Consider the following 12,503-nt stretch of genomic DNA (forward strand, 5'->3'; position numbering starts at 1 on the left):
ACCTATGTTCTAGATCTTTTCCCTGACTTTGCTAAAGTTGGCAGGTTTCCAGGCGGCGGGGCCCAACGAGATTCATAACACGAAGGGGTTCAAAGAACGAAATGTTCAAACCTCGTGAAAAGCGTGTGTGTGTGCATGTCAAGGATTCTGCAATCTAGGTAGGCTACCTCGCCCGCAGCCTACGGAAATCGACTAGAGGAGCGTTCGAGCTTTCACAGACTTCCTTGTACCCTGGAACGTATCACCAGGACACACGCCTTCTTCCAGAAAGTATTCGCCTCTCGATCCCCGTGATAAAGCCAGACATCTCTCCGGTTGAATCGATGTGACTTGATATTAGCAAGAGCTCTCAAAGCTTGGATTTGAGCGGTTATCAAGTCCTGAACCACCCCTCATCTTTCATGTCTACATATCTACCTTAGCATACACCCATGCCGTAAAAAGATGATTACCCAGAGTAAAAAGACGAAAGTACACCAGGTCTTAGTACAGGGATAAACTTCCTGGTCGTTCCCTCGAGCTATCCGAGGGCGGTAGGTAGGTTGTCAATCACGGGACGTAACACCCAAACATCACGAAATTTCGAAAGTCTCAATGAAACACAACGAGAATGGTGAAGAATAAGGGGGGCGGCAGAGGGATTCAGTAGAATACTCGACCAATATGGGCCGTGACCGTGAGGTTCACTGTCCCTTTTCGTGATTCACTGTCGTGCGAGATAGCTGTACTATAGAACTTCACTCCTTCGTCTCACTCTTCTTTCTATAAGCCTCCGTACTGCAATATGTTTTACAAATAACGAGAAGAAGGGGGCATAGTGACAAATGAATCTGGTCTGGGAATCTTCGGAGCAAACTTTTATAGGGTCATCATGCATTCATAAGTATCCAATGTATCCTATCCCAGGTGAACCCTCACGAGACCTGCTCCCCACCCTCTCCCTCCGCCACATCAAACTCCTGCTCAACCTCTTCCCCAGTAGGCTTCTCCCTCCCAGCCTCAGGCTCGACCTCCTCCCCCTCGTCCTCCTCCGCCGCAGGACGCCACACATCCCCCCTCAATAACGTACACGCAGCATCCAGCATATCCCGGTGCTCGCACCCAATCTTCTCGCAAAACGTAGACGCGACGCTCATCGTCAGACCGGGAAGCACACTGGGATCTCCCGCCTCCCACCGCCGCATCTCATCAAAGGTATCATCCAGAAGCAGCCTCGCGTGGTGCCGCCCGTCCTCGTCATCCTCGCCCGCTACTACCTTGCTGTACAAGAAGAAGACGCCGTGGCGGATGGTGTTCTCCGCCATACACACGCCCATCTCGATAACCTCAGGCCGGCTCAGCCCGTTCGTCGTGGGAGCCCTGTACCTCCGATACCCTTGACTAGCGAGGTGCGCGAGGACTACTATGCCCGCGAGGTCTTGTGCAGAGAGGTCGTTGCGGACGTGGGCGATTTGACGGAACCGCACATCCTGGCGGTTAGACTCGTGGACCTCCCTCAAAGCCAGGTGCCAGCCATCGGGTGGCGGCGCGTCGTGCAGTATAATCTCCTGATGGATCAGCGACTTCACACAAGGGTCCCGGCGGGGGACGACGTCGTCCCTGTACCGTATCGAGTGCGTCTCCAAGTCGGCGATCGCCGAGCACTGCCAGAGCGCTCTCTTGAGGTTCGAGCGGATGGTGTCCGCCTTGTTCGCGTCCTGGAGCCCGTACTCCTCCCAGAAGGCGAGGTATGAGCCGTGGACGATATCCTCAATGTGTCGGTGCCGCGTCTCTAGCTCTCGGATGGTATCAAAGGTGTCTTTTGGGAGCACCTCGCGCTCGCGGGTGTCGGAGGCAAGGATGTGGTTGCGTGGTGCGCAGGGGTACCGGGCGGTGTTGACTCTTGTTACGGTGTGCTGGTAGCTATCCAGCAGGGCGCGGTTAGTCTTGCAGGTTGCTCGGAGGGCTTGGATCTGGGCAAAGTCTGCGTGCTCTGCTACGAGGAGGAGGAGGTGGCCGGGTAAGAGTGAAGACATTGTTATCCGAGGTTTAGATGGTAGTAAGGTATTGTAGGTGAATGTTGGAGTAGAGGTTGTACAAAACGCAGTTGAATGAACAAGGGGGTTTCGAAACAACCTCGATCGGCCTGCGATTGCCCTCTGACCCTCTGAGATGTGTGGTTGTGAGGATAGGTAGCAGGAGGTGAGCCAGTATCGCTCTTGAAACTTCTGACCCCTTCGTTGCTCCTGCTGCCCTAGGCCTTGCTGTCAACCGTGGCCGTTCTGGTGTTCAGGCTTGCACCAGAGTATGTGAATAGTAGATATGTGAGAGTAAAAGCGAGAAATTGAACTTGAAGTGATTTGAAATGGAATGTTCTGTGAGAATCGAGTTCGTGATGCGGTAATGTGTGTAAGAGGTAGGCCACTCGCGTATAAGTAGTCAGGGCCCAGAGTGTTCTGAATCACTCCGCTCTTTAAAGTTGAGATTCAGATGAGATAGTTGACGAGAGCAGTGGTTCACAGTTCACAGCAAATCATCCAAAAGCTTTCAATCTGAGAGTTGAATAGTTGAAATGAGATACGGAAAGAGACCAACCAACAGAGATATAGCATCGCAAGTGCAAGTCAAGTGCGCACCCGGCTGTCCTTGAACGACGTCGCGATCGGCCATCCAGGTTCTCACTTGACGACACAGGCCGCACTCCGCCCCAGATTTCGTCCCTGTCCCAAAAATGGTGTCAGCGATCATCAAAGAGGGCAATTCTAGTATTAGTGCGGCATTTTGATTTCACGGAATGGACCCAGTTTAGAGAAAGGTGCTGTGTAACCCGGTTGGTCTTGCCAAGCTATATGAGGCGCATCGTGACAGTTGCGCAAGGAGGGGCATAGCTAAGCCCCTCCACTCTCTTCCGACCACAATCCAACCCTGCCCCTCAGTGATGGCTCTTGATAAGAATAGCAGGTCCGGACTCAAAGAAGATAATCGGGCTGGAGCAGTACCGAGGAACGAAGATAACAGCTCCGTCATCCTTATACCTTAAACGGCGTTTGTCGATAGAGGGAATCCTAATCAGACTCGAAGCGGGAAAAGAATCAACTAGGAAGTCGGCTCCAGCCCGCGACCTTACAGAAGAGAAGTTGGCCGATATGGCTTCCATGAAGGCTCGTGATCTTATGATAATTATGTCTACAAGAGGAGCAACATCTTGGCGGCCTGTTGCCAAAAGTCCATGGTTTGGGAGCACACAAGAACAGGACACAAGCTGACAGCGAGCCATTTGCGTGTATACACAACCGCACAAGGAGGCGATGCCAGGTTACCAGTGCCGCCCTAGCATCTTCAGCCACACTATTCATACACGTCCCTCATCATTACGGAACTTGCGCAGTCGTCTGCGGCACGCTTCGTCCAGCCTTCAAGCTCTGGCGAGAGCCCATACCGTCCCCTTGAGTGCTCGCCGCCGAGAGCGCGCGAGCTCAACCGATCACCAACGCCAAAAATATGCAATGTCCAGTACTGGGGTACCCACCACCAGTTCGAACTCCCGTGGTTCCCTAATGCCCGCTTCGCCTCGCCCACGATGATGCCATATGGTGGAAGTCGAGCAAATGTAGAAATAAAAGTTGAATGACTCAAGAGAGCTAGTTGTTTTTCTGGCTGTTGGCAGACCGTTCCTTCATCTCCACCTTCTTCTGCCCAAGGTCAATGATCCTGGGTACCAACTTCTTTTGGCTGTCAAGCTCGATGACATCGTCGCCTCCACCTATGCTCACACTATTTACCAAGATGTTGGGAACTGTCTTCCGGCCAGTCTTCTCGCCAAGGAAGGCCTGCAGCTGAGGGCCAAGAGGATGCTTATCCAGTTCGACAACGTATGGTGTGGGCTCGATCGAGTACTTTTCGAGCAACAATGCCTTGGCCTTCTTCGAGTACGGGCAGTAAGACTTGGAAAAGATGATGACTTGGTCTGGTTAGCTGGCATTTGTTTCACGAGTCTTGACGTTAACATACCTGGTGACTTCTTCAAGATGGAGTTCAACTCAACCTCGACAGCATGTTCCTCATCGCTCTCGTCCTTCTTCTTCTCCTCCTCTTCAGTCTCGGAGACTTCTTTGCCATTGGCCGTCTTTTCCTTCTTCTTTTGTCCAGCAGCAGAGTTGCCCTTTCCGACGACGTCGCTAGGCGCATCAGGCTTCAGTGGTGATTTCTTGTTGGCAAGTTCCTTGGCCTTGTCTTCGGCGGCCTTCAGGCGTCCTTGCATATCCTTGGCGAGCTTCTCGTCGTCGGCGTCAACGTCGCCATCGGCATCTTTGTCAACAGGCACGTGGCCAGCTGCCTTGGGCTTATTCCCTTCCAGCACCGCTTGGCCCGGCGGTTGTTTGTGTTTCAGTCCATTGACCGTCTTGTGGTAGAAATCTTGGATGGTCCGCTCGTCTTTGACTTCGTTCGCTCGCAAGGAAGATGTGTAAAACAACACGAAGACGACACCAATCAGCACACCCACCAGGAGGGTGCGCAACTGCCTTTGCGAAGGCATCTCGAAGATTCTGTGTCGCGAAATGGCCGACGCTTGCAAGGGTATTTAAATGCGACGTGAGAAGCAGATTCGAGAAGTCGGTACTGAGAGTCGCAAACACGTCAATGGCGAGCGGCAGGATGGTACAACAGGCGGTGCGTCCCTCGTAAGGCTTTGTCGGTGAATGCCACGGTGGGTGGGAGTCGACAGCGGTGGGATCAAAATCGAGGAATGGCTGCCGATGTGAGGCTCCCTTTTGTGTAACGATGCAGAAGCCCAAGCGTATCGGAGCTTCCCCAGCAATTGGGCGCTTTGAACAGGACGTTTCGTAGCCGGCGAGCGATGGGAGGATGGACCAGAGGAAGTTCCCCAATAACGGCACAAAGAGTACAAAGGCTCGTTGGTGATCGCAAGCAAAGGTGTAGTGCTAGTCAATTGTCGGATGTCGAGAAAGAGGTGCGTGGTCGTAGGCGTCGCGCGCGCTATCGTGAGGTCGAGAAGTGTCAAAAGGGGATGAAGGAGATGGTAGGTGAGCTATGGTAGGTAGGAGTGGGATCGACAATTTGGCTCCCGTGACTAACCACTGCAAGTGCGCTGGCAGGATGGCAGGTTGGAACAGACGGGGTACCTAAGTAAAAGGTACACGATGCGCAGTAGGATGAAGCCAGCAAGAGCCAGGTCGTCAATACCTCGGAAATGCTGCCTTGCTGGCGACTTCTCATCCCGGGGGAAGAGCTGAGGTGCGCCAATCCCCGAAGCCAAACCGCGACGGAAAATACCCGGGCCACTTGAGCGCGCCAAGATTAAAGTACCTCGAACCCCGTATCTGCACATCACCATCGGAGGCCAGCTTCGGTGGAGGTCCGGCTTTATGCACCAATCAGTGGGTCCGAGAAATACCGTCTTTAACAATCATCCATACTGTACATAATGCCTCTACACGCAGCTTCAAAACAGTATATTTCTATGCATCTATACGGCTCGGGTGATCGTCACCCTGGTGGATCGTGGGGCCGTTCTCCGTGCGCAAAGGAAACATGACGGGACGGCTTGACTCGATTCGAAACAAAAACACATCTCATCTTTTCCTCGCCGGAGCCTCAGTGTACAAATCACAGTGACAGGTTGTCAATCGTCAATCTACTCAATTATTCCGCGGCTGCGTCAAGACGATAAACCTACCAGGTGCCAAGTACTCCAAGGTCATCAGCATGCCGTCATAACGAAAGGGAGACATCTCGAACCGCCAACGTTTCTTTAGCCGCTTCAGACTGAGAACCTGCTGGCGAGACGATTCTTGTCTCCGAGAGACTTGAGCAGCCCGCCGTTACAGTGTTACTCGATGCTAACAGGGATATGGAAGCGGTGCTGACACGATTTCGCCAACAGATCGCCCACGCTTACCAGCTTTCCCTGTAACAGATGGAGAACTTCATCCCCATACCTGACGCAATTACCGACAATCGCATTTCAGTATCCAATTCTTCTCAGACAAGTCCAGCAGGTTTTTCGCCTCAGCCAACGATCAACATCAAGCAAGGCACCTCGAAAAATCAAGAGAAGCGTCCATTATAGGCGAAAAGTGGTATTATTCTGCATTCTAAAAATATCGCCAGCCCTATCATCAAGTGCTATCGTCGCGCGTCCCGCCGATCCCGCGGCGGGCTTGGTTCCTTCATCTCATCATTCCGCACACACACAACTACCAGGTGGCTTAGTCAACAGCCGCCAGGACCATAGCTGCTCAAAGCCCAACTCATGCCAAATCTAAATACAAGCATTCGAAAACACGCCTTTCCATCACGGTCTCTCTCAAATCTCACGCTGAAATTTGTTATGCCTGACAACAGCGTGAGCTCGCAGCAACCGCATCGCAGAGTCAGCATGCCGGCTGTCGACGATATCCGCGACCGACCTCACGCGGCTCTGCCCTCGACCCATCGCCGCCAGCTTAGCTCGGTCAGGTAACGTCTGTTGCTCGCGGACTGGGTTCGTCCTCACTCCTCGTAGTTGCTGTGAGTCGTCGGAGTCTGAGTCGACATGGTCTGATGCTGCATCATTGTGCTTTGGAGACGGAGGAGGCGTCAACGTCGACTCAACATAGGGTGACGGTGATGAGGGCTTTTCCGTGGCGATGAGATTTTGAAATAGTGGTACGATGTCTCTGAAGGTCTTCATCGCTTCGGGTTCGGGCTCGGCTGGCTCGACTTTCTTGTTTAACTTTGCGTGCTGGTGGCTCAAGTGAGCGTGTGTTGCGGCGCGTTCTCTGTGGCGCTGGAGGTGAGAGTGAAGCGACGATGGTGCGGCCTGTGCTTGCGAAGAGAGAAGCAGCAGAATTCCAAAGAGGGCAGTGGGCTGCATTATCGTAGGCGGGTTCGCGTGGCGTTTTTAAATTTCTGGACTCGATCTCGAGGTGGCTGGCTGGCTGGGCTTGATGAATTCCAGAGCTGAGGTTGGTAAACTCTCGTTCCCTTTGCAGTGTTTTGTGTATTCTGGCTGCCTCGAGAGGTCTAGAACGGAACTGGAGGGCGCCGACGGTTTATATCCCAGACTCAACGGTTTTTTCTGCTACCAGACAAATGACGCAGGAAAAAACACCACAAACGTCATCTAACGGTGTCCAAAGTTGGAACAATCACGCCGGCGTCAAACGATGAAAAACCCGCCTTCGATCGGAATGTAGCCCTCCTCCGTCTCGGTGTGTGCCTCCCACCTAGGTCAGAACGATTCAGACCCTGTGATGCTTCAAGCCCGGTGTAACGTGTAAGCCGTGGGGCGCGAGAGCCCCCTTCCAGGGTCTGTCTGAGTCAACCACCCAACCCCTTCCTTCACAACACCACACATAACACCACAGCTGTCATTAATGACCTCTTCAAAATGCCTGTACCCCCCGAAGCCAAGAGAATCGTACAACACCAGTGCTTCATTCAGTCTTAGGGATTGCCATACCGACTTTTCCATAGGATGCGGAGACTTCGATCGTCAGGCTATGCCCAAATTTTGTACGAGTCTGGTTCAAGGGTTATCCGCAGTAGACGATTGTCGTGTCCATCAAACGACACATCATATCTAGATGAATCATGGGCAAATATCAAAACTTGTTCAAGTTGATCATGAAGAAACGAATTATCTGCCGCTTGTCAGCTTACTTCGCTTCTCTTCGGTTGGTTTTGTCTGCCTAAGGGTGATGCAAAAAGGGCACAGCAGAAGAGGGGAAAAGTGTCATCTACAGCGATTAGATAAGAAACTTGCCTATTCAGGCCATCACCTGAACGCTGACTGGGCACGCTCGAATTCCCTCACCTCCTCGCCTGTCAACAAAGCCTTGCCCTCCTTCTCCTACTCCTCGCGCCCTTTCGTTTCACCTCTCCCCTCCATCTTCTTCCTCCTCTTACCCATCCATCCTTTCTTCTTTTTAGGAAGTTTTCACTTTTTTCTGACTCTGTTTGCCCAGGCTCAGGGTCCTTCCGAGACACCTCCTCTCTTTCACGCCGATGTAAGTCAATCGCTCCTGCCTCCCAGCCCCCCGCAGACATCCCACTTACACACTTTTGCCAACCCAGACGGCAGACCTGCCACCCCCTTCCCACCCCCTTCTGCACGAAGAGAATACAAACCCTCGCCACCCTCTGGAATTCTTGAACAAAGGCACACCGCTGAGACCTGTCAACCGTCAGCAATCTTTCCAGGTCTGGACCCTTTGTCGTTGATCACCCGGGACGCAAACTACCCGGTCTCTCCACCTACGCACGACCGAAACGGGCCACAACCGTCGAGAAAAGGGAAAAGCCGAACCACACAAACGAGTCAACAAGAAACTTTCATACAAACACCACAATGTCTCACTCCACCGCCGAAAAAGACCCTTCCATCTTCCCCCTCACCGGCGGCTGCGCCTGCGGCAACATCCGATACTCCCTCAATGCCCCGCCCATGGTCGTCCACTGCTGCCACTGCACCTCCTGCCAGCGTGAGACCGGCACCGCCTTCGCCCTCAACGCCGTCGTCGAGGGAGACGAGGTGACCCTCCTCCCGAGCAAGTCCGCCTCGCTGCTGCAGCCGCTGGCGTCGTTCCCGGAGTCTGCCTTTGATGATTGGACTCCCAGGCAGCATCAGCAGTCCAGGCCCGCCGACAATGTTCACGGGACGGGCGAGAACAAGGGCAAGGGCGATGATGATACTGACGATGCCGGCAAACGCCGCGTCCAGGCAGGTATCCCTTCACCCGTGATCCTCCCCGTCCCCGCCGACTCGGGCGCCCCTCAGCACATTGCTCGCTGTCCCATCTGTCTCACGCCCGTCTGGAGCAACTACGACGGTACAGGCCCCCTGATGAAATTCCTCCGCGTCGGCACCCTCGACGCCCCTGCGCTGCTGGGCGGTCCGGATGTCTACATCTTTATGCGCAGTAAGCTTCCGTTCGTCGAGGTTGCGGACGATGGTAAGCCCCGCTTCGATGAATTCTATCCTACCAAGGAAGGCGTTTGGGGTCCCCAAGGTCTTGCGCGCCGGGAGAAGCTGCTCGTTCGGATTAGAGAGTGGAGGAAGGAGAATGGGCTGGATGGGTAGTGAACGGCGGTCAAAAGTGAGCGATATTTCAGAAATGGCATGTTTTGCTTGAGTATTGCTGGAATTTACTCTTGTCTCTTGGTTGCATCCCTGTCTTTTCTTTCATGCCGTATGTTTCCTTCTATCTATATTCCAGTCCTTTTTGCCAGAGAGGGGTGACCGGCCGTATGGGTCCCAAGGTCAACACTAGACCAGCTCGAGGTGCCGGTCCAAGTTTCTTGCTTCCTATTCAGACTAGACCTCAGTATTGTGTACTATCTGGAGGAAGGGATCGGCGATTTAACCTTGACACAAAGGCAGTTGGATCTAAGGGAGTAATGTGAAACGTTCTCATATACCTAGCTTTAGGACTGACCGGTTTCCTGGGTCGTCTAGACAGCTTTTTCACGGTCCAGGCCTGGGAATGTCTTAGGTTGCTGCCAAGGCCGAAGCAAAGATCCAGGCTCGGGCCCAGGCTCCCTTCAAGGGTTCAAATTCTACAGCGTTGGGTATCAGATGACCGTTACGCTCCCTTGAAGATGTGCTGCTTTGCGATTTTTGCCCGAGTTACCTATGTGATGAAAGATTTCGGAGGTAACCTGAACTTACGCAAGTCTTTTGGCGAGGAGGATAAGGTCCGGAGGATCGGTCACCGAGCTTAAGTTCTCGGGAGTAGCCGTTAATGGGATATTCCGGACTGTGAAGGGGAGAATTTGGAGTTTGTTGAGGTTGCCGACATGGAAATAGGAAGACTCGTGGCCTAGAGCTTCTAAGGAAAGGTAACTCGGAAACTAGTACAAGGCAAGAGTCCGCCACGAGTCCCAAACGTGTCATCGACTTCATGACATGGTCCGGCCTCTACTATGTACCCGGGCTCACACTACTTTTTCGACAGTGTTCTTGACTGAGTTGATTCCTGTTTCCTGATCGTCAGGAGCAGTGTGTTACCATCTACTGGAGTCGACAGAAGCCTGATCATCACATATTTTGTTTCGGATATGAGGATAGCTGGCTTGATGTATTGTTATGTATCCATGAATCAATGGTCAACTAGAACCTTTTCCCTTCGTCTGGAGCAATAGGGCCGGGAAGGTGACGCCGATGCAAGGTAGATGGCGCTAACCGAGCCTCCTCATGACAGCATGCCTACGCGAGGTTGTCAATCTGCCACCCAGGTCCCAAACTTTCATCCGATCAATTCTATCCCCACCCAGCCTGGATATACACCAGAGAAAAGAACCATATAGGTCTCGTCAATTCCAGTTCCGTCACCAGCACAGCAGGGGCACTCCAGGTCGGGGGTCAGGTCAAACTGCGGCGTGGGTGGTGGAGTGGTTTAACGGTCAACGAATTATTCGCGCCAACCAGCCTTACCCGACGACAGGCTCAGCGAGTTCGACTCCCAGCATGAGCGCCAAGAGATGTAGCCCCTAAATCGGCACCGGGGGAGGTTGAACTCTTTTTACTTGCTGTTGTGAATTGAGTTTAGAATTAAAGGACGATTGTAATTGTTGTCAGAGGATCTTATCTTTCGATTTTATACATGCATCTCTCCTGGGAGTTCGATGCCATGACGGAACTCGTTAATCGACCGAGTCCTTTCAAGCCGCCTACCTTATCAAGATGTGCAAAGTGGTAGACTACGTCTTGCAAGACGTACATAGGATCGATCACCCGGAGCAGATAGATCCACCTGCCAATGTCGCAGCTCCAAATGATGTTTTTGAGATAGAAATAGATTTATGAGACAGTGCCTTGGAATGATCATCTTTGGTACCCAGATTGCCCTAGCCATTTGGAAGTGACTTAATAAACGGTATGAGATAAGTCCATGTAGTCTTGGTTCATAACATAGCAGACCTTGATAAACCGTTCAAAGAGATTTGCGCATCGATACAGAATGAGTGAGATGCAGTCGGCCATCGTGATTGAACTGATAAAGATTGCTTATATACCGCCAGGGCCCATGCTTCATCTGGCTCAACTATGTACGAATAACGCTAAATATATGTACGTGCTGAAAGTAAACGATATTTACGCAGTCTCCATCTCGAAGAAAAGGCTCTCCAGCGACTGTGAGACGAGCTGATATCAACATAAACAATCCTCCTTCCACACACTACTCCTGGGTATCCCGTCATCAATTGTGGAAAGACGCCCTCTTAGATACTCTTGAAGGTATCCAAGCTAGACAGGGCGGTACCCGGGTACGCGAACAGGGTGTTGGAGGGGCAGCTAGAGCCGAGGGCCTGGTTGTTCATCCTGTATTTTGTTAGTAGATGTTATGACAAGTAAACATGAATTAAGAGAATCTCACCATGCGGGCTCCCAGTAGTAGAGACCCTTTCCGTTGCTAACACCGGCAACAACCTCGGCAACCTTCTTCAGGAAGGTCGTCTGGCCGGCAGCGGAGAAGGGGATGCTCTTGAGATCGCTCGGGAAAGCGTACGCAGGGCTGGGGCAGCTCGTGGGCCAGTTGGTCTCGGCGACGACAATCTCCTTGCCCCATTTGGAGGCCAAGTTGGACAAGCTCGACTTGAGCGCGGCAAGGGTGGCGCCGGATCCGTAAAAGGGGTAGTAGGAGACGCCCATCATGTCAAAGTCGGTGGTCTTGAGCACGTTCTGGGCAAAAAGGCTGGTGTACCAGTTGGCCTGGAGGTTCGAGTCCCAGCCGTTGTCGAGGTGGATCATGATCTTGGGCTTGGGGCTCAGGGTCGAGTCCTTGATGCCGTAGGCGGCCGAGTTGAGGAGCTTGGCGACGTTGTACCAGTTGGACGTCTTGCCCGTGTTGAAGAGCAGACCCGCACGGATCTCGTTTCCGATGGAGATGATGGCGGGCGGGACGCCGGCCTTTTGGAAGGCGTTGCTGACGTCCATGGTGTAGTTGTAGAGCCTCCAGCTGAGGTTCTCGATATCAGAGGGCCATCCGGACGGGATGGCCTGCTTGGTCGGGTCGGCCCAGGTGTCGCTGAAGTGCAGGGTGAGGTACACGGAGAGGCCGGCCGCTTTTGCGCGCTTGGCGAGGGCGAGGTTGTAGTCGAGGTTGTAGTCGCCGTTGGACGGGTTCACCCAGACGCGCTGGCGGACCGAGTTGACGCCGGCGTTCTTGAAGATGGTCTCGAGAGCTTGGGAGGTGCCGGCACTGCTCTTGTATTTGATGCCGGCCTTCTCCTCGATGGTCGTCGAGGACCAGTCGACACCCTTGTAGGTCAGGGCGGCGTTGGCCGTGGAGAGGGCGAGGAGGAAGACGGAGGCGAGGGAGGCGAGCATCTTGGGCGACGACGATCGATCGACGATGACGATGGTGCTAGTATCGGAACTCTCTGATCAAAGTGAATGGAGAGAAAGGGAGACAGCAAAGGCCCCTCTCAGCGTAAAGAAGAAGACTGGCAAAGCACGAGTAAAGCTTCCCTCTCTTTCTCTCCTTCTTCGTGAAATTCCTGCTCCCAAGCGTGGTATA

At 53.0% G+C, this 12,503-nt stretch overlaps 6 protein-coding genes across 6 annotated transcripts; 1 reads left to right on the plus strand and 5 right to left on the minus strand.

Annotated features, from left to right (window-relative positions):
* Positions 1-914: 914 nt before the first annotated feature.
* On the minus strand, positions 915-2,015 carry CTAM01_07734 (uncharacterized protein; the record flags this gene model as incomplete). Its single annotated transcript, XM_060523755.1, has 1 exon — positions 915-2,015. One exon carries the CDS (start codon positions 2,013-2,015, stop codon positions 915-917), a length of 1,101 nt encoding a protein of 366 aa, XP_060381502.1.
* Positions 2,016-2,911: 896 nt separating this feature from the next.
* Positions 2,912-3,256, minus strand: CTAM01_07735 (uncharacterized protein; the record flags this gene model as incomplete). The annotated part of the gene is made up of 1 exon (XM_060523756.1): positions 2,912-3,256. One exon carries the CDS (start codon positions 3,254-3,256, stop codon positions 2,912-2,914), a length of 345 nt encoding a protein of 114 aa, XP_060381503.1.
* A 364-nt stretch (positions 3,257-3,620) lies between these two features.
* CTAM01_07736 (glutaredoxin) lies at positions 3,621-4,516 on the minus strand (the record flags this gene model as incomplete). Its single annotated transcript, XM_060523757.1, has 2 exons — positions 3,621-3,940; positions 3,991-4,516. 2 exons carry the CDS (start codon positions 4,514-4,516, stop codon positions 3,621-3,623), a joined length of 846 nt encoding a protein of 281 aa, XP_060381504.1.
* Positions 4,517-6,307: 1,791 nt separating this feature from the next.
* Positions 6,308-6,856, minus strand: CTAM01_07737 (uncharacterized protein; the record flags this gene model as incomplete). The annotated part of the gene is made up of 1 exon (XM_060523758.1): positions 6,308-6,856. One exon carries the CDS (start codon positions 6,854-6,856, stop codon positions 6,308-6,310), a length of 549 nt encoding a protein of 182 aa, XP_060381505.1.
* Positions 6,857-8,332: 1,476 nt separating this feature from the next.
* Positions 8,333-9,064, plus strand: CTAM01_07738 (glutathione-dependent formaldehyde-activating; the record flags this gene model as incomplete). Its single annotated transcript, XM_060523759.1, has 1 exon — positions 8,333-9,064. One exon carries the CDS (start codon positions 8,333-8,335, stop codon positions 9,062-9,064), a length of 732 nt encoding a protein of 243 aa, XP_060381506.1.
* Positions 9,065-11,205: 2,141 nt separating this feature from the next.
* CTAM01_07739 (arabinogalactan endo-1,4-beta-galactosidase) lies at positions 11,206-12,313 on the minus strand (the record flags this gene model as incomplete). The annotated part of the gene is made up of 2 exons (XM_060523760.1): positions 11,206-11,305; positions 11,361-12,313. The coding sequence occupies 2 exons, from the start codon at positions 12,311-12,313 to the stop codon at positions 11,206-11,208; spliced, it is 1,053 nt and encodes a 350-aa protein (XP_060381507.1).
* Between the last annotated feature and the right edge of the window lie 190 nt (positions 12,314-12,503).

This window comes from Colletotrichum tamarilloi (assembly GCF_030869305.1).
Source record: "Colletotrichum tamarilloi strain Tom-12 chromosome Unknown Scaffold_25.1, whole genome shotgun sequence".
Lineage (NCBI taxonomy): Eukaryota > Fungi > Ascomycota > Sordariomycetes > Glomerellales > Glomerellaceae > Colletotrichum > Colletotrichum tamarilloi.